Here is a 26,856-nt window from a genome sequence, read left to right as displayed (position 1 = left end):
CATGCAAAAGAAATTGGAACTACTTCTCATTTTGCATACTAAAACCCTCTATTCCCTGGACTAATAGTCGCTTGGGCGGAACTAAACATGCGGTTGCCAATCCGCTCATTTACGCCGTTCATCTAGTGTATAATGATCTTTGATCAGTCTATCCCTAAAGTCCCTAGATTAGTAGAGTAGGTACCGCAATTGATTTGTTCACTCCTTTGGAGTCAAAATGGCCGATAACATCTGACGGCATCGTGTTGATATCATAACCACAGACAGATCATAACCTGCTTTCGTTGATATCACTGTTGATATTCGTTCAATTTGTCATCGTGTTTTCGTGTTTGCCAGAGAGAACGTGTTTCGTCGTGTATTTGTTTTAAAAACTGAAACTTGCCGGTTGTTGTGTTCTGGGTTAAAATCGAAGCAAACGTGGTACAGGTTACTTAGGTTACCTGTGTGTAAGAATAATGTAGAGAGAACTAAACTGTGGATGAGTTTATTAACAAAGATGCGTTAGCTCCAAGAGCATCTCTGTGTGTGAAGTAAGTACAATATATATGTTGATGGAAATTTCAGCGTTCATGATAATAATTTTAACCGAGGGGCAAACCACTAAGCAACATTTGTGACAGTATTGCGCAAAACTGGGATTTCTCATGATTTTTTTGCGATTTCGCATGATTGCGCCAGATTTCGCAAGATTGCGCCGGATTTCGCACGATTGCGCCGGATTTCGGACGATTGCGCCGGATTTCGCACGATTGCGCAAGATTTCGCTGGATTGCACAGTTATTCGTAGGATTGCGCGGGGTGATAGTGTGGTGTTATTTTTCGCCCAATTATGTGCGATGCTGAAGCCTTATCAGATTTTTTAATAAATACGGGCAGTTTTTTAAGGGTTTTGTAGAAGACAATAAACGAATACCTATGTCTTACAAAAAATTTTAATAAAAAAAATATTAAGAAACATGTCTAAAAAACAAAACATTTTACAAAAACTCTTTTAGCTCTTTCTTAATGGTCTTAAAAATTTGCTCAATTTTTATTTTCTCATTTCGTCTTAAATGAAAAGGTCCATTACCCATTAATGACACTGGACCATAAAAAATGAACTTATTGTTAACAATTTGTTTATCGTCCTCTCTTGGCCAAACATACTTATCTAGTTCTAATTTTAAAAACTTTATCTCACTTTTTGCATTATCTACCACTTTTATGATCCTTCCAATATACCAGCTTTCGTAGCATACTGCATAATAAGCTTCCTGTTGTATACTTATATTTCGACTTATATTACTTACTTCCGAGCTTATTTCAGAATCATCGTCTTCCGAAAAGGTTTCATTCTCAAACTCGCTATGAACAGACAACGAATCACTTACTGAAGTCTCAGAATCTGAGATATTCTCACTTTTCTTCTTCTGCTGAGTCTTCTGAGTTTTCAAATTTTCTGTGTTTTTGACCCGGTTGTTGACACATTTTTTGCCTATTTTTTGATTAATACCTGATGTTCTTTTTTTTGAGGAACTCGTTGGTCCACTCATAGCTTTGCATCGAATTAACCTATCGCTCGACAAGCGTCCTTTTCTTTTGAAAAACAGCCAACATAAAGTTGATTTTTTAACTACCATTTCTTTATCATTAATTTTAATTTTGATTAAAGAGATGTCTGATATGTCTGTTTTGCATCCGCTTAGGTCTTTTATATCTAAGGATGTAAAATTTTGCAAAATCTCTTCATCTTTGTTAATATCTTGTATATCTTCTTCATTTGCGGTTAATTGGGTTTCTGATAATTGTTCTGCTTCATCTTGAAGTGCCGTCGAGGTAACATTGGATTGAAGCAAAAAATTGCTGTCTGTATGGTCAGAATCATCTTGCTTTGGAATAGAGACTTCCGTTAAAGCTGCCTCCCACTGATTTTCTAACATATCTATTCCTAGTATTTTACAATCATTGACTGCATCATCTCTGGCTTTTATTATAACATTTCGTAATTCTTCGGTTGGCGGAATAAATGTTTCTTTGTTTCTTAAATTAGCACCTAGCTTCTTGTTTCTCTCTCTGGGGAACACGAATTTGTCTCCTAAAAAACACATATAATTAAGTAAGTAAGTAAGCAACAATTAAATTATTGATTAATGGCTGATTTAAAGCTAAGCAAATCGAGTCAGTGCAATAATTAGTTGTTACCACAAATACTGTTTTAGGCCTAAATTTCTTCAGTATAATTTTAAAAGTCATCTCTAGTACCCACCACTTACATAAATTTAATGAAATTTTGTCGCATCTAATAGTGAGTTCCACAGTACTGCTAAGTAGTAGAGATTTTCTGTTACATTTATTGCATTAGACACAATTTCATGCTTAGTAAAAAAATTAAAATTAATAAACTAAGCTCGAAACTAAGGTAAGCTGTACTTAATATGTCTTTTTCTTTTCTTACTATTATGTAATGCTATACAATATCCAATAAGCTTCTTTATTTACTTTACCTGAATCGTTTATTATACTATTTATAGCTTGAATTCTGTGTCTTCTTCTTAACAAATCCAGCATGTCAAAATTTACGACAGTTGACCAAGTTGATGTCATCGACCTCGTCTGCCTAAAGAATTTTTCACACGGTTGGCTGCTATAAATCCATGGTAACACAAATTCAGGATTGCTTCTAAACTTTTCAATGAGGATCATATAACCATGTGCATTTAATTCTATGCAAGTATATGTATTCAGAGTGAGCCAATTTTTTGCCAAGGTGTAGTTGCTTTGTTCTTTAATCCAAGCTCTCCATAGACGTAAAAAGAGCGTTACATACCAAATTAAGTAAACTCTTTCCTCTATTGATAATGACTTATCCAAGTATGAATCCAAAATGTATCGAGTGAGAACAAGCAACTGACGGGTAGCTTTGCATACATCACTGGTTAGTAAGCTGATCACACGAGTGGACGACAATTTGTCGATGGCTTCAAAATTCATTTTATCCGAACCTAACAACGAAAAATAAAAGCTAAGCAAATTTTCACAAAGGACTGAAAGAAACTGGGTATTTACTTTTAGTAATTACACCCTGTATAAAAAAAGCAGTAATGTTACTTACTATCCAGATAACTAAGGCATAATAAATGTTTGTCTTTGGAAACAGTGTTAATCAAATCGGTTAGATGATCCTTCGACACTTCGTAATTTCCCATTTTCAACACAATTTTTTCATTCAATAATCTGTTCTTCATTTTAGTGGCAATATGTACTGTGTCTTGCATTGGCACTAGATTATTTATGTCAAAATTTGCCTGAAAGGGTAAATAAATTTACTTTTATGAACATTAGAAAAAACCGGAAATATATTTGTATTTAAATAATCCAAAAAAAAAAACAATTTTTATAATCTACTTAGTTCTTTCCTCGGTTCTTTCTTTGTTTAATTCCAGAGAAATAAAAAAATTACCTGAAAGTATGGTGAATACGGTGTCTCTTGTTTGGAGAAAGCAGGAAGTCCGGCTATTATTTTCATGGCTTTTAAGCAACGAGAATCCCCATCAGAAGAAATTCCATCGACTACAATATTGTAATTTGTGGTTTCTTGTTGTATATATTTCCATCTTAATAATACATCTTCATGTGTAAATGTGTTATTACTCCCAAACAAAGTCAAGCAAAATGCGGCAGCCCCATCTTGTAAAGGCTGAGCCATAAAAACATAGGCATTTTTTGCAAGATCGCTATTTTCTATAATATTTTTAATATTAGAGACTGAATTTATTAAGTTTTGATTCGTCTTCGGAAAACCAGTGTGTTCCAAATTAGTAAGAACATAGCCTACTAACTGGTTGGTTGATTGATCATAACGCGGTCGCCTCACAATAGCCGTTTGATCTTCTGAAATAAAAATCCGAAGAGGGTAATTTCTTTTTTCTAAGAATTCTTTTAACTGACCAAATGCTAATTCTCCTTCTCCACATTTTTCATAATTTTTTGACAAGCTTCTACTTAAAGTTGAAACAGAAGGAAGTCCGTTTGGAATATTAGCTACCAGAGTCTCATATGCAAGACGCCCTGAAGTTAAAAACAAATAAAGGCACAGATTTTTTAGTTCATCTGGGTACCGATTAGCAGAAGAGCTTTCTGAAGAATTTTTATTTACGGCTCTTATAAGCATTTCAAAAAACGATTCTGGGCCAAGTTTTTGACACTCATTATTTAACATTTCTGGTTGTCTATTTTCACAAAAAATGTTTGCTGATGTTGAAAAAGCTTTATTTAGCGTTGCGTTTTTAAGTATTTGACTTTTTATTTCTTCACAAATTTTATAAAAGTCGGTGATTTTAGTCTGACTAGAATCAAAATTTAATTTTTGGTAGGAAATTTTTTTTCCGTTCTTGAACGACTTTTAGGCGTGTTTTCAGCCGGCGAAATATTCAAGTTACACACCGTTTTACCCTCGGTTTCACCTCTGCTGTCATCTATTGAAATTACAGAATTACAAATATCCTGATTTATGTCCTGTTCCAAGTTCTGTTCAGAAAAGTCTATTTCCTGCGAGATTTCCTGCATAGTTTCTGGAGATTGTTCTTCTGATAAGTCTATTTCTCTGTTTGTTAATGGGCGTGAATTTGGGCATTCTGGTGGCAAGGATGAATTAGACGGTAAAAAATATTTTCTTATATTCGAGTTTATTTTTTTTTAACTGTAGATTTTTCGGAGGGTAATTTAAAATGAGTTTTAAAGTGCCTATTGACGTTTGAAAGGACCCACTTTTTTTATTTCTCTTCTTATCTATTTCGCAGTATGCCTTTGACCTAAAATCACATCGACTACATTGAATAAACGCCACGTCATCCTTGACTTCAACAATGATATCGTTGGTTGCTTGTTCCTGAAGACAAGAACTTTCTTCTGCTCCTATGCTTTTCAAGAATTTTTCTTGATAGGAGCGAACAACCAATTTTATGTGCTCTCGGATCCTTTCATTATTTTCCGAGTTATTTTCTTCAGAAGATAAAGCGCAGTCATTATCAGAAGCCGTACTAGAAAGGGATGTACCTCGGAATGTAGCTTGAGATGTACCTGGTGTCTCAGATATTCTTTTTTTTTTTGTTTGGCGATTATTTATTCTATCGTTAGTATTCAGTCTTTTTCGCTTATTTTCTTCAAATTCTTTACATTTTGTTCTCAAAAATTGTAGTAGTTTTTTGTCTCCATCCACGATGCAAAACACAGGAAGATTTCTAATAAATATTCCAAAAAAACTTATTTTTTCCTCTTCTGTAAGTAACAAGGGTAAAGTTTTTCTTGCAAAATCTTCAAGTTTTACGATGTCTTCGTCGTCTAATAAACTGAGAGCTTTATGATTAGAATATCCGGTGTATGCAAGGAGATCAATAAGGTATGCTGGAAAATTGGTATCTATATCAAATTCTTTTAGGATATCCAAAATTTTATTCTTGCTTTCATTTACTCGCTGCATTTTCTACCAACCTAAAAAATTATATGTTTGTCACATTGAAAAGATTAAATATTAACAGAGAAAACCAATATACCAGGTAAAAATAAAAACAGGGAGCATGCCGCCATTTTTCTTGTTTAAGTAATCGTTTTGAAATTTTGGGTCAATAATTGAATCGCAAATACCCATTTTTATAGCCGAATTCGAAATACGATTCTCACAAAACTGACGCTTCTATGATCCTTAAATTAACAAGACCGCGAAAGAAGGTTAAAACGAACACAAAAGTTTCTGCATCAGCATTTGCGTTTTTTTCAAAGCTTGTGTCTTACAAAATACAAAATAACTACAATTGGAAATTTTGCGACCGTATTTATTTCATTAATTGTAAATAAAAACGAAAAACAAGCGAATGTGAAACGAAACTCTAATGTAAAAGAAGATGCGCTACATATTTGCCATTATAATTTATTGGTGATAAATCGGAGTTAAATTTAAAATTTTGTTTTTATTAATAATTCAGTCAATATCCTTCAACGCACGCGAAAAAGTCTCAAAAAAAGTATCAATCTAATTTTGTATTATTGTTGTTTTAACGCGTGAATCGTATCCCAAAAACACGAGCCGTAATTTGAAGATACTCTGTAAGTTTTCTCCTCGCTATTAGTTTCGTGATTCTTTTACGAAGTAAAGGACGAAATATTCTTAGAAATATGCAAAGGAATTTAAGTCAAGCGTTTTCTCACAATAACCAAAAGAAAAACAGTTATTTTACTTACCTTAAGATCTGAGAAACTCGCCGAGAAATCAAAATAACACAACAGTCGAGACAACAATACACTTCAGACTGCACTCATAATAAGTATTTTGTTTATGCTGCAGAAAGTTAACACTTCCGTTACGCATTGCGCTGAAAATCACGCGGGAAATTTTTGGAACGCTATGATTGGTTGAAACTTGAAACTCAAGGTTATCTGTGAGGCTCCGATTTCCAAAAATTAACGGATTTCGCGGGATTTCGCAAGATTGCCGGTCGATTTCACGCGATTTCACAAGATTTCCACGCGATTTTGCGATTTCCATAGCGATTTCCGCGATTTCGGGGGATTGCGACAGAATTTGTGACAGTATTGCGCACAGTGGTTAACCCCTCGTTTTTAACAAAGTGACTTTTTATACGTCTGGTGTATATGAAAGTCGATAAACGGTCGATGATTTGGCCTACAGCTCCAGCTAGCTAGGGCCTAAGTGTCGGCCCGCCGAGGACTAACCCATATCAAACTAAGTGGACTCACTTTACTGTGATTCTTTGAAATAATGTTTTTCACGTCGGACTTATACCGAATTGCATATCCTTCTGACGTATAAACAGCCACTTCCTCTTTTTAAATCACTAAAAAGTACAAATATTTAAGTAGTATTATTTGCAGGCGCATTTTGACGATAAACAATATGAGTTGAACCGAATTGACAGAAAAAAGCTGTTGAAGAGAACTGCTGTTCCCACAATTACTGTAGAAGATCTTAAAAAGAAAAGGTCGAATGGATTGTTTTTAGTTTAAAATTATCATGAAACACTTTTCTTATCATATGAAAAATTTTCAGATCACACAATGTTCACTCAAGAACTTCAGAAAGGCACACCATCCACTTCTAATATTCAAAATGAATCATCAGGTAACTGTTACATATATAATAAACGAATCTCCGAAACTTATTAAACTTTTGACGGTGTTACGCTCTACAACAAATATTTTTTACGTGCCAAAGAGTTCAGTGCAATTTGGTAGTATATGAGTTTAGTTTGTTCATTGTTTTAATTCTGTTTGTTTTTGATAGTATATGTATTATGCAACAACCATAAAGTGAGGCTCATTTTACACGAGTATGAAAAGTTGCAGCGACCGAAGGCGAGTGCTGCATTTCATATTGGTGCAAAATTGCCAGTTTGTGCGAGTTACAAACTATACTTTTTGTAAGGCAAACATTTTTAATATCAATGCAAAGAGGCACAGTGCACCCGTAAATTATTGCACAAATTCATTATTTAATAAACGAAAAATAAAGAATTTGTGCAATTGAATGAGAATTATTTTATTAGAAATTGCAAAAATTTTATTTTTCTTTTGCAGAAGAGCCGCAAGCAAGTAATAATGAAGATGAAGAGTTGTATGTCACCAATTTACAATTCCAAAGACTGCAACAAAAATTACAAGCTTCCCAAGCAAAGGTTCATACTTTAGAAAGCCAAGTAAAACAATTTGAAGAACAGTTGAAAGTGATTTTTAACGCGGATCAAATACATATGTTAAAATACAAGAACCATCGAGGCTATCAGTGGTCTGATGAAACTGTTCAGAGAGCTCTTAAACTGTACATGGCTTGTGGAGCAAAAGGCTATCAAGAACTTTGCAAGCAACAATATCCCCTTCCCAGTATTCGTACATTGCAACATAGAATCCAGAACTTTAAAGTTCAAGCAGGTGTGTTAGAAGATATATTCGTGCTTCTTAAACTAAAAGTAAAAACAATAATAATTGTGTTATGTTATAAACCTTTCTAATTTATATTTAGGTCAATGCGTTTGAAAATCAAGAAAAGTATGCTTCCCTCTTATTAGATGAAATAGCAATAAAACCGGGTTTACAATATGATAATTCTACAAAGGAAGTTGTGGGAAGACCAACAATGATGCTTTCTGGGAATAAGGATAGTTCAAACAAACTGGCTACTCATGCCTTAGTTTTTATGCTAGCAGGAATGACTATGCGGTGGAAACAGACGGTTGCTTACGAACTTACTGCAGCTTCATACAGTGCTGACGAGGTTCTACAGAAATTATATTACATAGTTAGGAAGTCACACGATATAGGATTAACTATAACAACTATTATATCCGACATTGGACCTGCAAACCGCAGTTTCTGGCGGTTGCTTCATATTACTGCTGGTCGTCATGAAAAGGTGAAGAATTACTGCGCACACCCGTGTGACAAAAATGAAAGGTTGTATGTAATGCCAGATCCAGTCCATGCATTCAAAAACGTTGCTACAAGTTTAGTGCGTCACAAAATATTCAAAATTTCTGATGCAATTAAAAATAAATACAAACTGCCTTCAGAATATATAAAGATTTCTGCTATAAAGAAAGTTTTTGATCTTGATTCTCAAGATGAGATAAAAATGGCATACCGTCTTAAGGATTACATGTTCCAACCTGGACATTTTGAAAAAATGGATATCAACACAGCATACGCCCTCTTTCACAATGACACAGCTGCTGCCATTACTTATTACATTGCAATTGGAGCTCTTCACAACAATTGTGCAACAACAGCGTGGTTTTGTAAACAAATATATAGGTGGTTCAGCATTATAACTTCGAGATCCAGCAAGCTTGGATTGTCTGAAAATAATCCTGAGGTGTATGAAGAAGCCCTCACTTTTCTGAAACAATTTATGGACATCATTTATAACATTACTATTGATAAAGGAGAATGGAAACCATTTCAGAGTGGAATTGTTTTGGCAACCCAAACTTCCTTGGACTTACAGGACCATTATTTAAGGGTCCATGGCTTCCGTTTTGTATTGTTAGGACGACTGACTCAAGATGCCCTTGAGAACTTATTTTCTGTGATTCGCAGTCGAACACCAGTCCCAGGACCACATGAATTTAAAGTTGCATTGAGGTTAATAACTTTATCACAGTATGAGTGCCAAATTGTTCGAGGTAATTATTTTACTGACAATAGAAGTCACTTAATAAATTATTGTAAAGAAAAACCAAATCATTCAGAAGATCAGGATCAAGTGGAGATTTTTTCGTGTTCGGAAATCAAACTAGATGAAGATGAGCTCGTTCTCAATGAAGCTGTTAAACAGTCATTATATTATTTATTAGGGAGTGTAATATTTTCATTAAAAAAAAAGAAAAAGTGCTCCAAATGCATTGAATCTATCACAGTGATGTCAAGCAATCTAAATGATCACATTATTAAACTGACCCAATTAAAAGAATACAAAGAAAATGTATTATTATTCCCAAAGGTTCAACTTTTTGATTATATTCTTATTGCAGAAACTTTCTTTAGGAAACAGGCTAGAATTATTAGAAAACCAAGTAAATTTAGAAGTACTTACAAAAACATTTTTATTTAATTTTAAATTTAATGCAGAAACTTGTCATAGTAACATAATAGATGATATTGTTTCGTTGTATTTCAGAACTAGATTTTTCTTAGCATTAAAAAATCACAATGATGTTGAAATGAAAAAAATTAATGTAACTGAAAATACTCGTAGCAGTAGGAGTGTTGCGATGCGAGCTCTAGTTAAAAATGTAAAATAATAAATATGTTCATATTATGCATAAAATATATCAAAACATTTTGTTTATTGTGTTGCGTTTTATTGATTGTGTTTATGTGACGTCTTTTCAAATTTCCCACCAAAGTGTTGGAGTCAAAATGGCGTCAATTGCGGTACTCTACTAATCTAGGGACTTTATCTATCCCTATATCTATGCCTTTGAGGGCGCCACCTTCTCACACGTGCTTGGCGTGCTCTGAAGGTTGCCATTCCTCAGGCGCACAAAACATTAACTAAAAGTACATAATATAATACATCTTTCCCCTTTAAGATTACAAATTTAATCGCTGTATAGGTTTTACCACGCGACCTACTCTAGTTTTTACAATTGTTTCCCGCTTGCCTATTACTGGATCTACCCCAGAATTACTAATGCTATAGCTGTTATCATCATCCACCATTTCCGGCAAATCAGAACAATTTTGCTTAATATCAAATTCGTTATGTGATTTTCTTAGATCTACACGATTTCTTCTAACTGTCTCACCACTATTAATCTGAACATTATAAGATCGTGGACTATCATGCTTACTCACAATTTGGCCAGGCTCCCAATTTTTGTTAACGTGATTAAAAATTGTAACATTTTGACCTGCGTTCATGTCTGATAATGGCTTAGCACCTTTATTAAAATAAGTTTCATTTCTCTCAGACCTGTACCGTAACTTATCATCTACTCTTTCACAAAGTTTAGGGTTCAAAAGATCTGCCGAAATGGGTAATTTGGTTTTACACATGCGACTCATCATTAGTTGTGAGGGAGAATAATCAATAAATTTAAGAGGGGTGTTGCGATAGTTTAATAACGACTCAAATATGTCTTTTCCTTCCTCATGTGCTTTTTTGATCATTCTCTTACTTATGTCAACACCCTTCTCTGCAAGACCATTTGATTGAGGAAAATGTGGACTCCTCGGAACAATTTTAAAATTCCAATTCTTTGCAAATTGTTGCATAGAAAAACTAGTAAAAGGATTATTGTCACATACCATAATATCAGGACATCCAAATTTGGCAAAAATAGATTTCAATTTCAAAATTACTTGAGAAGATGACTTATTTTTTAAGGTGACAAGCTCAAGCCAATTTGAATAGGCATCATATACCACAAGATAGACACAATTTCCGTAAGAAAATATATCGGTGGATATCCTTTCCCACGGCCGAGTAGGAATACAATATGGCTTTAGCGGTTCTTTAACGTTTTTTCTAGCAAATTTTTCGCATGTTTGACATTTTTTAACAAAGTTTTCAATTTCCTGATTCATTAAAGGCCAATAACAAATCTGCCTCGCCCGTAGCTTCATTTTATCCATCCCGATATGCCTTTCATGCATCTTTTGAATCATCAATGAACGACAGTCGCTAGGAATAATCAATTTATTGCCGAAAAATAGTAGTTTATCACAAATTATCAAGTCATCCTTAATTTTAAAATATTGGCGCAGGTTAATGGGAATTTTGTCCTTTTCTGGCCAACCACAATTGATATAGCCCATAACCATTGACAAATCACTGTCTCTTTGAGTACCTTGCGTTAAAAGAGACTTGATTTCATCCGAGACTGGTAAATAATTTACAAGAGTATGAATGGCATATTCAAGATCTGGATCATCATACCCCGGGGTAACTAAATAAGCCCTTGACAATGTGTCAGCAATGTACAAATATTTTCCTGGTTTATAGCTAACATCCAAATCATACTTCAATAATCTTAGACGTAAACGTTGCAATCTAGGTGTAACAACATACAAATCTTTCTTGAAAATGGATACTAGCGGTTTATGGTCAGTATTGATAGAAATATTTTGAACACCATAAATCAAATAATGAAATTTTTGACATGCAAAATCTATCGCTAGCATTTCCTTTTCAATTTGAGCGTATTTTATTTCGCTATTGGTTAAACTACGGGAACAAAAAGCTACAGGGTGCCCATTTTGTAACAGACACGCGTCTAAGCCGTCTTTAGAAGCATCGGTCTCAATTACTACACCTAAGCTTGAATCAAAAAACGCCAGAACAGGTGCATTGGCAAGCAAGTGCTTTATTTGGGTAAGAGCTTTGTCATGTTCGTCCGTCCAGATCCATTCTACGTCTGTTCTTGTTAACTGACGTAAAGGTGCCGAAATTTTAGACAAATTTGGAATAAATTTACCCAAATATTTTGCCATTCCTAAAAATCTTAATACATCATTTCTTTGCTGCGGTTTAGACATTTCATGAATTGCCCTAACGTACGATTCGCAACGCTCTATCCCTTTCTCTGTAAACAATTGGCCCATAAACTTAACTTGCCTCGATTTGAACTGAATTTTATTGCGATTAAATTTGATATTAAATTTTTTAGCACGTTCCAACACTAACCGTAACTTTTCATCATGCTCCTGCTCTGTCGTTCCTGTAATTATTAGATCATCAAAATAAATCCCAACGCCATCTATGTCTCCGAAAACTTCATAGTTTTTTTTTTGAAAAACCTCTGGAGCCGATTTAATGCCAAAGGGTAAGCGAAGAAACCGATACCTCCCAAAAGGCGTTCCAAAACTACAATACTCTGAACTCTCGTCTGTAATTCTTACCTGAAAGTAACCATCTTTCATGTCCAACACCGTGAAATATGATTTCTTAGACAATTTACTCGCTATCTCTTCCACAGTTGGAATAAGAAAATGTTCTCTGCTAATGGCTTCGTTAAGGTACTTAGGATCTAAACAAAGTCTTAAGTCACCATTACTTTTCTCTACAATGACAAGTGGATTTAACCATTCAGTCGGCTTATCCTGCTTTGTAATGATTCCATCTTTTTCCAACTGTACAAGTTTCTCTTTAACTCTAGAATACAATGCCTGCGGAATTCGTCTAATTGGCTGTAATGAGGAACTGCGTCCTTCTTTAGCACAATTTTATGAGGTGAGGGAAACTCTCCCAAGCCTTCAAAAACCATCGGGTACTGGTTAACAATCTTTTCTACTGAAGTGAACTTTAATGAAGATAACATATCAACCCGTTTTATTAAGTGTAAGTCAATACAGCCATTTAAACCCAACAACGGCAACTGATTTTGATTATCTACAACAATAAATAAGATTTTGACTGATACATCCTTTACTTTGCATTCCAATGTCACTTGACCTATGGTTTTATCTTAAACTGATCACAACCATATGCAACTAACGTGACATTCGTTTTATGAATAATTCTATTACATTTCAATCTCTGAACCCAATATAACGGTAAGACACTTACTTCCGCACCTGTGTCCAATTTGAATTGGACTTGCTGACCTTGGACGTTGACTGTTTCCATCCAATTCTTCTCGCATGAAGGTGAGCCATTGCTTTTTAGCCACCGAACCTGCTTTGTGATTGCGCTCACAAAAAACTGGTCATCGTCATCAGGCTGCTGCTCCTCGCGAACGTTATGCACTTTTTTATTATCACTTACATTGCTCTGCTTTTTCACTTGCATGCACACACTCGCAAAATGATTCATTTTTAAACACTTCTTACACTGCTTCCCAAATGCTACACATTTGCCCTTTTGATGCACAAAGCCGCAATATTGACATGAATGTGTTTCAGCCGATTTATAATTAAACTTAGTTCTCCTCTGCACTGCATTGAGGGACAGTTCTTGCTCGTTTTCGAGGACTTTGACTTGCGTTCTGCTAACCTCCACTGCCCTACAAAACGTGATAGCTTTTGTCAACGTTAAATCCGATTCCCTCAGCAGCTTTTCTCGCACTTCTTTGCTCGATACTCCCATGACAATCCTATCACGAATCATGTCATCGGAATCCTTGTAGTTTGTGGTCTTGATTCCCACATAGCACACCAACATATCTATAACATATAATAAAGATTTTGTTCAAATCTATGAAATATTGGTAGAATATTTAACATTTGCCTCCAAACCTTTTCAAAACATTTAGGAAACATCTAGATGTCCCACTTCTAATATTTTCTACACATTTACTAAAATATTTTTTAAATATTTGTAAAACATGTATAAATGCTATCATAATATTGGCATACTTTCTGATAATGTTGTTATAATGTTTGTAATACATTTATATCATATTGTTCCAAATATTTCTTAATATTCCATAAACATTTAAACCTGCATTTTGATTTTGATGACCTACTTACATTTTATTAGAGCTTTCAGTACAACTTGCACCTTTGTAAATATTAACAAATTTCTTATTTACAAAGGTACAAATTTAACCAAAGGCTGAAACAAAATTTAAATAGCTTACTATCATTTAAAAAGGGTGCACCTGTGGTTTTCTACGAGTACATACATTACTCAAAAGATTTCAATAAAATGGATTTTATTTTGTAAGTATTTAAAACAAAAATAAAGTATAAAATTATTTTTGTTTCCTAAATTTTGCTTGTGCCAGCCACTGCCTGGTTTCTGGTAGTATGTCGCTTTCTGTTGCGTCATGCGTTTTTTGATTCTTCCGAATTGATGCTGTAAAACATAGGTAAAGAGAAATATGAGTTAAAAATGCATTGCTATAACTTACCTAATAACAAATGATACAGTTTCAAAGATTTAAATTTTAATTTTCCTTTTGCTCCGTCAAAACTATACAGTTTTGCCACATCATTTGTTAACATTAAATATAATATTCTTCGTGTTATATCTTTTGCCGTTTCTCCTCCTACCAATGAAAACTTCAGAGCCTTAAAAATAATTATAAGAATTATGTTTGTATAGTGCATCTACCAACCAAATGTTGTTGCAGCTGTTGGTCCGCTAAAGAATTTTCCACGTCTTCCAAGGCTTGTACGCTATCAAGTGGAAATAATTTCCAAATAGAAAGAACCTGTTCGGATTCCTCATCTGTTACTTGGTTAATGTTTGATTTTCTTATATTTGCAGATTCCGATATTACACGTTCCAAGTCATTTAATTTATGCTGAAGAGCATACTGATTTCTCATAACTTTACGCTGAAACTCTGTAAATATATTGTAAAATATCTGACTAGCAGTCGGTACTTAAACAAAAAATGTCACCTTCATTTTTTGAATCTAGATCTTCTAATTTTTTTATAATTAGAGATATATTATCCATTATATCTGAAAATTACAAAAATAAAATTTAAAATCATGGAAACATACGCACTGGAATGATGTGAAGTTTCACTAGTTTCACTCTGTGCTGTATAGGGTTCTAATACATTATCACTTTCTGTATAGAAATCCTCTGGGACATTCTCTGTTACTTTATTGTTATCTAAAATGTGAAACAATGAAATACAAACTCGGAAGTTTAAAGCACAATATTACCTGCTGTATTTTGTTTGCACTCTTTCGGATCTAAAAATCAATCAAGTTAATAATTTTTAGATAGGGGAATGTGTATACATACTAGATCCTTTAAATGTTGGAAATGTTATATTAGTATTTAATTCTTCGTCATCTGTATTAATGTTCATAAACTCACTAAATTTTGTATTAGGTTTACGTATTCTCTGTCCTTTTCCATCCATGCCATCAAGCATTGTCTTTGTTTTTTGGCTGAAAATTTTCTTCCCATTTCTAGCTGCTTCACATTGTGTTTGGGCATATGTAAAATCATCTAAAAATTAAATGTAGATTAACAAAATTTTGTGATTGGGAACCAAAACTAATACAAACCATATTTTGCTAACATATTGACATCATACACCTTCCAATCCTCTTTTGGAGAAGTGCCACTTTTAATAATTTCATAAAGTCTAAAACCTTTGACAGGTGGAAAATGGCATATGGTGTTGTCATCATCGAACACCCAATGTTCCGGTACTACTTCAATTGTTTTGTCAAAATGGAAAAACACTACACACCACTGCATGTTGCCAACCAGAAGTTAATACTATAATATACATAATAAATAATACTAAATGTAGCAAAAAGATATAAGTATTAATAAAACTGACAAGTTAGTAATTTTCCTTGTGAATTTTTACATCCAATATCTTACAAATGTAACAAAGCAGTTGCAATATATTCATTATCATTATATGGTAATATCATTACCTTACAACGGATATCACTGATATTATACATTTTTAGATTACTAAAATGGTTTATATTGATACACCACACACCCACTAATTCCGATGAACAAGGTCTATTAAACCAAGGTCGAATTTTTGTGAAAGATTGGCCAATGGCACAAATGGCATTTCCAAGAGTAACAAAATTACAAATTTTAATTAAATTTTTATCATTTAACAAAGCATAACAATCCCTTAAATTTAATTTAAACGTGTAACCTTTAAGTTTTGCAATCATAAATTGTGGTGAGCAACAATGTCTTAACAGAGGACCCTTTGAATGCTCATTTAAAAACTGGGGATACTCCATAAAAAATTGAGGGCGATCTATCTTGCAAGATATTCGTTCAGACACACGCTTAACTATTTGCTGAATAGGTTTATCTTGTTTCCTTACTAACTTTTTAAGTATCTGCATATAATTTTCGAAATCAAAAGCTGAAAAATTATGTACAGGCCCAAATCTTTCAGCATCATCTACTAAATGAAGAAGATTATGAACATTAAATGATATAAAATCAGGGCCATATATTCTTCCGCTGTCCTTAACAAAGGCATCCAAAAGAGCTTTTGCATATACCAACATATCTGTAGATGTACCATAATCCTCACTATTCAATATTCGCATTGCAATATACAGATTTAAAAAATTATAATAATAATCAGGTTTGAGAAATTTCTTAAATACAACAGGTCCTGTATATAATAATAACAATCTAAACTCTACAGCTTTAAAACGTGCACAATGTTGTAAAGATCTAGCTTTTCTATTAGAAAATTCACATACAATAAAATTATTACAATCTTTAAGATTTTTCGATATTTCACCTTGCTGAGTTGCAGAAAGTTTGTGTAAAAAAGTTCCTTGAATCCAACCAAAATTTTTATGACATAGTAACCTCTTCATTACACCTAAACATACTAAGTGCATGTAGTCAAGAGGCACATCTTTGATTAAGTCAAATTTTGGTAAACTTGTGAACAAAGTCGTACCCTGATGATGATTATCTTGAGAGCAATTCCTAAATTCATAATCACTCCGTAAATTCCGCTTAGCTGTCCATGGAAAACACATTACATTGTTAATTCTTTCAGCAGTTTGATAGCATTTGGTGCAGCCAGTTTCTGCAGTATGTCCTTTGACATTCAAAACATATGATTTAGCAGGGGCATCACAAACCAGCATTTTGATTCGAAAAGGATAATTGTTCCCAGAAAGAAAAATACCTTTATTTGATAAATTCACTGCTTCATCAATAAAGTCTTTCAAGAACTCGTTGGCTGAAGAAGGTTTTGAATATCCATGAAAAACAGCCACCATTACAACATAATTTTTAATATGTAATAAGGAATCTATTTTAATTAATATTGGCCATAATGAACTGTTTGAACTAGATGTTAATGGTAATCCATCAATGTTAACTATTATTTCAATTAGCGGTGTGTTAACTGGTATAGTATATTTTAATTGCAATAACAAATTATTTAAAGTGTCCGAGATGCCAAAATAATAGAAACTTCCATTATCTAATGTCTTCACCAATACTTTTCTTGGTGTGTTCAATAGGGTGCGGGGATCTCTTGGTAGATTTTTAAATGCATTTATATCATTTTCTGATTTAAGAATTTCTAGGAGTTTTCTAAATGTAGAATGAGGTACATTTTCTTCTGTGCTCCACACCCTCAATTTTTCATCTAAAGTTTGCATTTCATTTATTGAATCATTCACCGAAAACTCAGTCTCATTTACTTCCATAATATCCTCAAATGCATTATCATCGAGAGAAGATTCTAGAATATTAAATAATAAATCTGTGATACTACTGAATCTGACTAACTACACTAGTTACTTGGCATGTGTAATCTAAGACATAAAACAACTTACCATCGAAACTATCGATATTACTGACTAATTCATTACGGCCTGCATCTTCGGTAGGAACTTCGATACAAACGATATCATCGTCATGATGTGGGGTTGAAATCTTCAATGGTTTATTCTTATGGGGCTCAGTAGCAACACAAATATTGTTACGACTAGCTGCGGATTGTTTGATTTCAAGCATTGCTGCATTTACCTGTTTATGCAAGATTCGGTTTGTTTGCCTTTTTGATCGATTTGCTCTCGGATTTGGCATCCTGAAGACTATTTACGACAAAATCAGTTTCATTCCTATCCGCTGATATAGGTAAATAGCTAAGATTTTTACGAATTCGATGTCCGTATCGTAAGATTAATGACATTTTGTGGGTTGTAGAAAAACACAAGGAAAACAAACTATTTTGGTTATGTTGATGGTTATTGTAAGCAATTTAATGAATAACCTTTATACAAAGAAGAGTAAATAATAGTGAATCTTAAGACATACCTTGCAATTTATAATTCTTGGGTACTTAACGACACGATTAATTTAAAAAAATGCACCTACGTAAACACCAAAACACGTAAATTTAATGGCGGCCACAGACCATCAACGGATGGCGACCATCGAGTGCAAACGCAAACTACATTCGCTCTGCGCAGCCGTGAAAAATTCCCCGCCATAGTTTTGTATATATATTTTTCAAACATTAGTATGCTATTTGTTAATATTTATACATATTAATAATATATTAAATTAGTCATGTTTATACAATATTGTTGGGGAAATATTTAATATATATTTACATACATTTTATAAATATTTACAGAAAATTTTGTTGGAATCATTACTAGTACAATATTTACGTAATATTGTAATAACGTTTAATTATTAAATATTGGTTCATAAATGGCATAGTAACATTTTGACGATATTTTGTGCTATGTGGGTTCCCTTTCGCAGCTCCGTCAAAAAGGAATCAAACGACCGCCCTTCCTTTTGTGTGATGCTATTAAAAAGGAACCTTTCAAAGATTACGTTCTTCTTTGGTGCACAATAGTTTTCAAACTCCTCCTTGACAAGCTTCAAAGTAGCCTTCTTAGCATAATCGAAACTATTAAATAACTCCAAGCCATCATCGCCAACGAGGTTCAAAAATACTGCCAGTTGCTTGGAATCCTCTTTTTCATTCAATCCTGTTGCCACACAAAAGTTATCAAACTTTTGCTTAAAAAGCCGCCAATTATCTGCCACATTGCCGTCCAAGTTCAATGCTTCAGGTGGTTTAAACATTGACTCCGCCATTTTCCTCACGTTTACACACCAGATTCGATTTTCACCTTCCCTCTAGACCTGACACCATGTTTTAGTTGATAGAGAATCAATAAAAAAGCCTTGGTTTGAACAATACGTATATTAAATACAAAACTCAAAACCATCCTCCATGACATTACATCAGTCTATCCCTATATCTATGCCTTTGAGGGCGCCACCTTCTCACACGTGCTTGGCGTGCTCTGAAGGTTGCCATTCCTCAGGCGCACAAAACATTAACTAAAAGTACATAATATAATACACGGTGTGATAGAGAAATAGGATCATATTTTTTGTTTTAGGTGCCAAAAAGTAACAAAGAGTGGAAAGCTATTGAAAGCGATTTCAACCATAGATGGAATTTTCCAGGCTGTTATGGTGCCATTGACGGAAAACACATACTCATCCGCGCTCCTGAGAATTGTGGCAGCAACTTTTTTAACTATAAGGGACAAAACAGTATTATTTTGATGGCTATTGTAGACGGAAATTACAATTTTACATACATTGACGTTGGTTACAATGGACGAGCATCGGATGGAGGAGTTTTTGCGCAATGTTCTATATTTGCTGCCTTGGAAAGAGATATATTACCCGATGGAGGATTTCTTGTTGGAGACGATGCTTTTCCGTTGAAGCATTATTTACTTAAACCATATTCAAAAAATGCACTTACTGCTGAAGAAAAAATCTTCAATTACAGATTGTCCCGCGCAAGAAGAATTGTGGAAAACAGTTTTGGGATTCTAGTGTCCAGATTTCGAATATTTGAAAAACCAATAGGTTGTGGACTATCATCAGTGGACAAAATAGTCAGAACATGTTGTGCCCTGCATAATTGGCTTAGATGCACTTCTGTAAATAATTATTTACCAAAAGGATCAGTTGATGATGAAGATATTGATTAAGGTAGAATTATTCTTGGAAGTTGGAGGTCAGAAGTGGCTGGGTTGCCATCAGTCTCACGTGCAGGAGGCAACCGTTCATCACATTTTGCCCGAAATTTAAGAGAAAAATACAAACATTATTTTATGACTACAGGAGCAGTCTCGTGGCAGGAACGAATGGTTTTTTAATTTCGTCATATGTTATTCTCTTACTGTTAAATAAAAAAAAATATATAGTAGCTTCTAGTACAATTACTTACCATATTACTACATGTTGCCCTCCTTTTATCCATTGTTTTTAGAAACATATTCATTACTAAAAACCACTTCATTTTTGGTTGATATATTTCATCTACTCCAGCTCCAGAACTTTGTGATTTTTTAATTTTGGCTACCTCTTGTACATACGTCGATCTCAAGTTTTTTATTTTGTTTTTTACCTCTTGTGGGCCAAAATCCTCAGTACCCATTGCTTCCACAATTCTTTTTATAGCCGCATCACGTGCTTGTTTATTTCTATAACCAGCTGTGTATTCCAAAGGCACTCTTCGTCTCTATATAATTCTACAAATTTCACTGTGGTGTCTTCGGTCCATTTTGCGCACATTTTGTTAAATGATAACTACTCGTTCGTTAATTTACTAAAACCAATCGCTGGAATCACACTGCCAAGCGCGTCTACACAGGTTTAGTTAACAGGATAGTGAGAGTGGGGGTCCTCACTTGCTCCAGTAAATAGAAGTGGTTTCTATTCACTGTACTGGAATCATTACTAAAACCAGTGCTGAAATTTAGTACTAAAATATATGTTTACACTAGGCAAGTACTAAAATCTAGTGCTGGATTTTAGTAACTTGTACAAGTCACTGGCATCGTGTAAAGCCGCCTTTAAGCTTCCCGCGCATTTACGTTGCGCACATCATTGTGCGTCGCATCGCATGGTAACCTCCCGGCCGGCGACTGCATGGTCTGTGGCGACTGCCATTTCCCATTTCAATTAATGCACGTGCTCAACGTGTTTTATTCTTTTTCGTCATCCCATACTGTTATTTCAATTTAACTCAACTCATTTGACAAGTGAAATGTCATTTGTAACGGACGGCGTCCGTTAAAAAATAACGGACGCATATGCGGCCGTTAAGGAACAATGCTTTATTGAAATATACACAACTACTTATTATAATGGATATGAAAATTAAAGTGACAGTTATTGCTAGAAATCTGTAGACCATCGTAGGAAACTTGAGGACCACTAGCACCTGTGGAAATTACACTTTATGAAGAAGCAGTGGCTATGGATGTTGTAATTTCAGCGTTTCCATCGGAACTTTGAAATAGTGGTGATTTTTAATCGCTTCGAAACTTTTGTCCATAATGAATTGAGCGAATACATTTCCGATTTTCCCTTTACGTACGCTAATAACACGTCTTCATTTACTAAATTGATCCTCTTAATCTTAAGCCATCACTTGAAATCTTCGTATTCTTTATGATATCGCTCCCTGTTTTTTCTGGTAGCAAATCAACACTTGCAGCCATGGAATCTGCTAATACGTCTGGAGGAATATTGATATTTCCTTCAATTTGGTGCATATTTTTGGAAAAACGTCGTACAGCTTCTCAGCACGCGTTTTTAACGAATTGTTTACTTTTAAGTAGTTGCGTCCATGACAACCGCTAAGATGTGACCATAAGCATACCATGATCAAGATAATTATTATATTTAACTATTACGAAAAGATGGATCTTTATGAAGTCAAAATATATCATTTCCAGATGATCGGATGACGAAAAATCTTGAACGACACACGGCCGATTTGCTACATATCGGCCTTATGACGTTAATAACTATTAACTATTATAACGATAAAAATAAAAACTTCAAATGCTTCAAATTTGAGGTTAATAGTGAAAAACTGTTTTAAGTGTTAAGCACGTCGTTGAAGTTAGCATCAGCTTCAGAAATGAGAAACGAATTTTTACAGTGGACCATATAAATACTTCGAAATTATAATTTATTACTAAAAAAAATAGGGTTAAAGGGTTAGTACCCAATTGTCAAAGATATAACTTTGCAAATATTTAAAATATAAAGGTATAATCTACCCTACACTAAAAACAAAACATTAAAAAATTCTTAGAGGGTAGAAAAAAATTTGTAACAAGTTTATACTTAAATTAACATTAGATACTAATATAAGAAGTGCTATGAACGTATAGCTTTGCAAATATTTAGAGTTTAAGGGGTTAATCTACCCTACACTAGTAAAAACATAAAAAAATTCGTAGAGGGTGGAAAAAAATTGTAACAAATTCATACTTAACTTAATATTAGATACTAATAAAAGAAGTGGTATGAACGTATAGCTTTGCAAATATTTAGAGTTTAAGGGGTTAATCCACCCTACATTAGTAAAAACATTAAAAAATTCGTAGAGCGCGGAAAAAAATTTGTAACAAGTTCATACTTAAATTAATATTAGATACTAATAAAAGAAGTGGTATGAACGTATAGCTTTGCAAATATTTAGAGTTTAAGGGGTTAATCCACCCTACATTAGTAAAAACATTAAAAAATTCTTAGAGGGTAGAAAAAAATTTGTAACAAGTTTATACTTAAATTAACATTAGATACTAATATAAGAAGTGCTATGAACGTATAGCTTTGCAAATATTTAGAGTTTAAGGGGTTAATCCACCCTACATTAGTAAAAACCTTAAAAAATTCGTAGAGGGTGGAAAAAAAATTGTAACAAGTTCATACTTAAATTAATATTAGATACTAATATATAAAGTGGTATGAACGTATAGCTTTGCAAATATTTAGAGTTTAAGGGGTTAATCTACCCTACACTAGTAAAAACATTAAAAAATTCGTAGAGGGTGGAAAAAAATTGTAACAAATTCATACTTAACTTAATATTAGATACTAATAAAAGAAGTGGTATGAACGTATAGCTTTGCAAATATTTAGAGTTTAAGGGGTTAATCTACCCTACACTAGTAAAAACATTAAAAAATTCGTAGAGGGCGGAAAAAAATTTGTAACAAGTTCATACTTAAATTAATATTAGATACTAATATAAGAAGTGCTATGAACGTATAGCTTTGCAAATATTTAGAGTTTAAGGGGTTAATCTACCCTACACTAGTAAAAACATAAAAAAATTCGTAGAGGGTGGAAAAAAATGTGTAACAAATTCATACTTAACTTAATATTAGATACTAATATAAGAAGTGCTATGAACCTATAGCTTTGCAAATATTTAGAGTTTAAGGGGTTAATCTACCCTACACTAGTAAAAACATAAAAAAATTCGTAGAGGGTGGAAAACAATTTGTAACAAATTCATACTTAACTTAATATTAGATACTAATATAAGAAGTGCTATGAACCTATAGCTTTGCAAATATTTAGAGTTTAAGGGGTTAATCTACCCTACACTAGTAAAAACATTAAAAAATTCGTAGAGGGTGGAAAAAAATTTGTAACAAGTTCATACTTAAATTAATATTAGATACTAATATAAGAAGTGCTATGAACGTATAGCTTTGCAAATATTTAGAGTTTAAGGGGTTAATCTACCCTACACTAGTAAAAACATTAAAAAATTCGTAGAGGGTGGAAAAAAATTTGTAACAAGTTCATACTTAAATTAACATTAGATACTAATATAAGAAGTGCTATGAACGTATAGCTTTGCAAATATTTAGAGTTTAAGGGGTTAATCTACCCTACACTAGTAAAAACATAAAAAAATTCGTAGAGGGTGGAAAAAAATTTGTAACAAATTCATACTTAACTTAATATTAGATACTAATATAAGAAGTGCTATGAACGTATAGCTTTGCAAATATTTAGAGTTTAAGGGGTTAATCTACCCTACACTAGTAAAAACATAAAAAAATTCGTAGAGGGTGGAAAAAAATTTGTAACAAATTCATACTTAACTTAATATTAGATACTAATATAAGAAGTGCTATGAACGTATAGCTTTGCAAATATTTAGAGTTTAAGGGGTTAATCTACCCTACACTAGTAAAAACATTAAAAAATTCGTAGAGGGTGGAAAAAAATTTGTAACAAGTTCATACTTAAATTAATATTAGATACTAATATAAGAAGTGGTATGAACGTATAGCTTTGCAAATATTTAGAGTTTAAGGGGTTAATCCACCCTACATTAGTAAAAACCTTAAAAAATTCGTAGAGGGTGGAAAAAAAATTGTAACAAGTTCATACTTAAATTAATATTAGATACTAATATAATAAAGTGGTATGAACGTATAGCTTTGCAAATATTTAGAGTTGAAGGGGTTAATCCACCCTACATTAGTAAAAACATTAAAAAATTCGTAGAGGGTGGAAAAAAATTTGTAACAAGTTCATACTTAAATTAACATTAGATACTAATATAAGAAGTGCTATGAACGTATAGCTTTGCAAATATTTAGAGTTTAAGGGGTTAATCTACCCTACACTAGTAAAAACATAAAAAAATTCGTAGAGGGTGGAAAAAAATTTGTAACAAGTTCATACTTAAATTAATATTAGATACTAATAAAAGAAGTGGTATGAACGTATAGCTTTGCAAATATTTAGAGTTTAAGGGATTAATCCACCCTACATTAGTAAAAACATTAAAAAATTCGTAGAGGGCGGAAAAAAATTTGTAACAAGTTCATACTTAAATTAATATTAGATACTAATATAAGAAGTGCTATGAACGCATAGCTTTGCAAATATTTGGAGTTTGGGGTTACTACATTAGAAACAATATCGAGAATTCCTATAATGAAATTTGCTATTAGGAAGCAGTTGCAATAGGGGCGAATCGATGAATCTAAATATGTATCTCTTTTGAAACATTCTGAAAACAAATAAAAAGTTGAATTTTTGGAGCATCTTGGGAAGGAAGATTATCTGATTATATAGTAAGCAATATTTCGGAATTGAGAATAATCGATAAATTATTGTACTTAGGGTATAGCATGTAGCATGTATGCAAGTGCATCAAACCTTAGGGAAGGTCAAGAGTTGCTCTGTGGGCTTGTACAGTTTACATAAAGTATGTAATCGTTTGTCCCAATTAAAAATGGTATCATTGATGGTATATTTAGATGTGTAGCAGACCCAATTTCATGTTATGATTAAATACCACTCACAGTTGTATAAAGACCCATTGTTTCTTGTATGGATCAAATATCATAGTTTCATTTTAAATTTTTTTAATTTTTGTTTACGTGCGTATCCCATCTTACAAATTTATCTTACTTCGAGCTTGTTGTGGTAGATCGGTGGAAATTGTAATGGAAAGTGAACTCAGGGAGCCGTCCTTAAGGGCAAGGTCGTGTTCATGGTGCAACGGATATATCAGGCGCCGCGCCGCCGGTTTTAAATATTTTTTGCTTTAACAATGGTTAAAATTCGAATTGTATTGCATTTGATTTGCTAATCGTAATGACATGGCGCTTAAATTGACAAATGTTCGTATTGATATTTCTGACACTATACGATGTTTAGAGATACCAGATTCATAATTCCATAAACATCTCATATTACGCTAACATTAAATTTCGTGTAAAATTACACAGAAGTCAGGTCTCTGTTCTGTGCTTCAGAATTAATGTAACAATTGGACATTGACACTCTAATGAACGATTTTGCGAAACTTGCTATATATGTTTGTGTGGCTGTGCATATGCACGTGTGCACAATTTTTTGCTTTGGTAGTATTTTATGCTTACGAAGAATATTGTTGACGAGGTTAAGAAGAGAACTCTTTGGGAAAGTCAGTGATGCATTTTAAATATTTCCATTCGCAAATATTAGTTTTGCCTAAAAGTAACATTTGCGAATTTTGTAACTAGTGTGCTAAATCGATCAAATTTATGCCCAAATCAACAATAAATAAAAAATAACGCAATAATAAAATAACGATTACGCAAAAACCGGTTGAAACGATTTTAAGAATATTTTACACACAAAAATAATTAGAGCAACTTAGACCAAAGAATTTTCGTAAACCTACAGGGTTGTTAAGGGGTTAAAATTAATGGGTGATGTTTTTCGAATTCTATATTTTAAAAACTAAAAAATCTAAAATATGAATGCGTCTCTCAAGTCACTCAAAATGTTTGTACCTGAAGGTAAACTTCTTCCAATGTATAAGGAATAGGATAGTCTAAATTGTGTGGATTTTCAATTCCATGAAGTTCACAATATTTTGCTACAACGCCGCCTTGATCTTCCGTAATTCCGTAAGTCTTATTAATAATTAAATAACATATTTGAGCTAGTAAGACAAACACTATGAACTTCTTGTCGTCAATTTGGAGCATAGAGTGAATTAAGTTGGCTATTGTCACAGCATCGTGTAATTGAAAAAATGTTGTGAAGTATTCCCATTTTAAATCTTTCAGCGGATCTGCACTTGATCTGTATCTAACGCACTCTTCATTAACGTCTCTTGTACTGTAAATGATTTTTAAATCAGGTATATATTGATTTATAAATAAACGATATTCAATGTCTTGCCAAGAAATAGTTTTTTCACAAATTGCTGAACGAAATGGATTTAAATCATTAGTCATGCAGTACTGACAGTTGAAACTGAAACTGCTATCAATGTCTGTCAATGCAATATTGGTATTACTACAATTTTTAATATGCAGCCACCGCTTACATGAGTTACACTGAATACGAGTATTATCCTCACTTTCTAGTCCACAAGCTACACATCTATAACACATATTCTCCGACGTAATCAGTAAAAGACGTTGAATGCTTAGTCTATAACTCTCAGAATCAAAATATAAATCGCTACTTATTTTATTAATGTCACATTGACGTGTTAACAATTGTATATAGTAAATCACATATACACCACAGTTTACACCATCTTGTTGTTGTGGAAGTTTCGGTGTA

At 33.3% G+C, this 26,856-nt stretch overlaps 4 protein-coding genes across 7 annotated transcripts; 1 reads left to right on the top strand and 3 right to left on the bottom strand.

Annotated features, from left to right (window-relative positions):
- Positions 1–599: 599 nt before the first annotated feature.
- On the bottom strand, positions 600–4,222 carry LOC116176097. 3 transcript variants are annotated; one of them, XM_031494580.1, is made up of 5 exons: positions 3,443–4,222; positions 3,095–3,287; positions 2,487–2,984; positions 1,293–2,077; positions 1,080–1,240 (listed from the first exon to the last, which is right to left on the bottom strand). In XM_031494580.1, exons 1-5 carry the CDS (start codon positions 4,199–4,201, stop codon positions 1,205–1,207), a joined length of 2,271 nt encoding a protein of 756 aa, XP_031350440.1. In that variant the 5' UTR covers positions 4,202–4,222; the 3' UTR covers positions 1,080–1,204. The 3 variants fall into 3 exon arrangements, with proteins under 3 accessions (XP_031350432.1, XP_031350440.1, XP_031350446.1); XM_031494586.1 differs by having other exon boundaries at positions 1,166–1,347; positions 1,403–2,077; XM_031494572.1 differs by having other exon boundaries at positions 600–2,077.
- A 2,828-nt stretch (positions 4,223–7,050) lies between these two features.
- On the top strand, positions 7,051–9,791 carry LOC116164931. Its single transcript, XM_031479195.1, has 4 exons — positions 7,051–7,117; positions 7,573–7,961; positions 8,015–9,563; positions 9,619–9,791. Exons 1-4 carry the CDS (start codon positions 7,054–7,056, stop codon positions 9,789–9,791), a joined length of 2,175 nt encoding a protein of 724 aa, XP_031335055.1. The 5' UTR covers positions 7,051–7,053.
- A 292-nt stretch (positions 9,792–10,083) lies between these two features.
- On the bottom strand, positions 10,084–13,654 carry LOC116164921 (uncharacterized protein K02A2.6-like). The gene is made up of 2 exons (XM_031479187.1): positions 13,061–13,654; positions 10,084–12,681 (listed from the first exon to the last, which is right to left on the bottom strand). The coding sequence occupies exons 1-2, from the start codon at positions 13,652–13,654 to the stop codon at positions 10,084–10,086; spliced, it is 3,192 nt and encodes a 1,063-aa protein (XP_031335047.1).
- Positions 13,655–14,130: 476 nt separating this feature from the next.
- LOC116176125 lies at positions 14,131–18,592 on the bottom strand. 2 transcript variants are annotated; one of them, XM_031494605.1, is made up of 9 exons: positions 18,235–18,377; positions 15,465–15,681; positions 15,196–15,405; positions 15,114–15,143; positions 14,950–15,060; positions 14,841–14,903; positions 14,553–14,782; positions 14,346–14,505; positions 14,131–14,290 (listed from the first exon to the last, which is right to left on the bottom strand). In XM_031494605.1, the coding sequence occupies exons 2-9, from the start codon at positions 15,658–15,660 to the stop codon at positions 14,187–14,189; spliced, it is 1,104 nt and encodes a 367-aa protein (XP_031350465.1). In that variant the 5' UTR covers positions 15,661–15,681; positions 18,235–18,377; the 3' UTR covers positions 14,131–14,186. The 2 variants fall into 2 exon arrangements, with proteins under 2 accessions (XP_031350465.1, XP_031350461.1); XM_031494601.1 differs by lacking the exons at positions 14,131–14,290; positions 14,346–14,505; positions 14,553–14,782; ... (3 more) ...; positions 15,196–15,405; positions 15,465–15,681 and adding exons at positions 15,767–17,656; positions 17,751–18,011 and having other exon boundaries at positions 18,235–18,592.
- Between the last annotated feature and the right edge of the window lie 8,264 nt (positions 18,593–26,856).

The sequence above is a fragment of the Photinus pyralis genome, unplaced genomic scaffold (genome assembly GCF_008802855.1).
Source record: "Photinus pyralis isolate 1611_PpyrPB1 unplaced genomic scaffold, Ppyr1.3 Ppyr1.4_LG1, whole genome shotgun sequence".
NCBI lineage: Eukaryota > Metazoa > Arthropoda > Insecta > Coleoptera > Lampyridae > Photinus > Photinus pyralis.
The sequence above is the reverse complement of the archived record's forward strand: the minus strand, read 5'-3'. Positions and strand labels throughout refer to the sequence as shown.

Bases quoted from the DNA above. Each gene is read 5' to 3' on its own strand.
- LOC116164921 (XM_031479187.1), bottom strand. From the start codon at position 13,654: ATGTTGGTGTGCTATGTGGGAATCAAGACCACAAACTACAAGGATTCC. The intron at 12,682-13,060 runs GTAAGTGTCTTA...TCCTCATTACAG, and splicing joins AATTGGACACAGGTGCGGAA to CCAATTAGACGAATTCCGCA.
- LOC116176125 (XM_031494601.1), bottom strand. From the start codon at position 18,003: ATGCCAAATCCGAGAGCAAATCGATCAAAAAGGCAAACAAACCGAATC. The intron at 17,657-17,750 runs GTAAGTTGTTTT...TTAATATTCTAG, and splicing joins TAATATCGATAGTTTCGATG to AATCTTCTCTCGATGATAAT.
- LOC116176097 (XM_031494572.1), bottom strand. From the start codon at position 4,201: ATGTTAAATAATGAGTGTCAAAAACTTGGCCCAGAATCGTTTTTTGAA. The intron at 2,985-3,094 runs GTAAGTAACATT...TTTCGTTGTTAG, and splicing joins ATGCCTTAGTTATCTGGATA to GTTCGGATAAAATGAATTTT. The intron at 2,078-2,486 runs GTAAAGTAAATA...TGTGTTTTTTAG, and splicing joins TAGTATAATAAACGATTCAG to GAGACAAATTCGTGTTCCCC.
- LOC116164931 (XM_031479195.1), top strand. From the start codon at position 7,054: ATGTTCACTCAAGAACTTCAGAAAGGCACACCATCCACTTCTAATATT. The intron at 7,118-7,572 runs GTAACTGTTACA...TTTCTTTTGCAG, and splicing joins TATTCAAAATGAATCATCAG to AAGAGCCGCAAGCAAGTAAT. The intron at 9,564-9,618 runs GTAAATTTAGAA...AATTTAATGCAG, and splicing joins TAGAATTATTAGAAAACCAA to AAACTTGTCATAGTAACATA.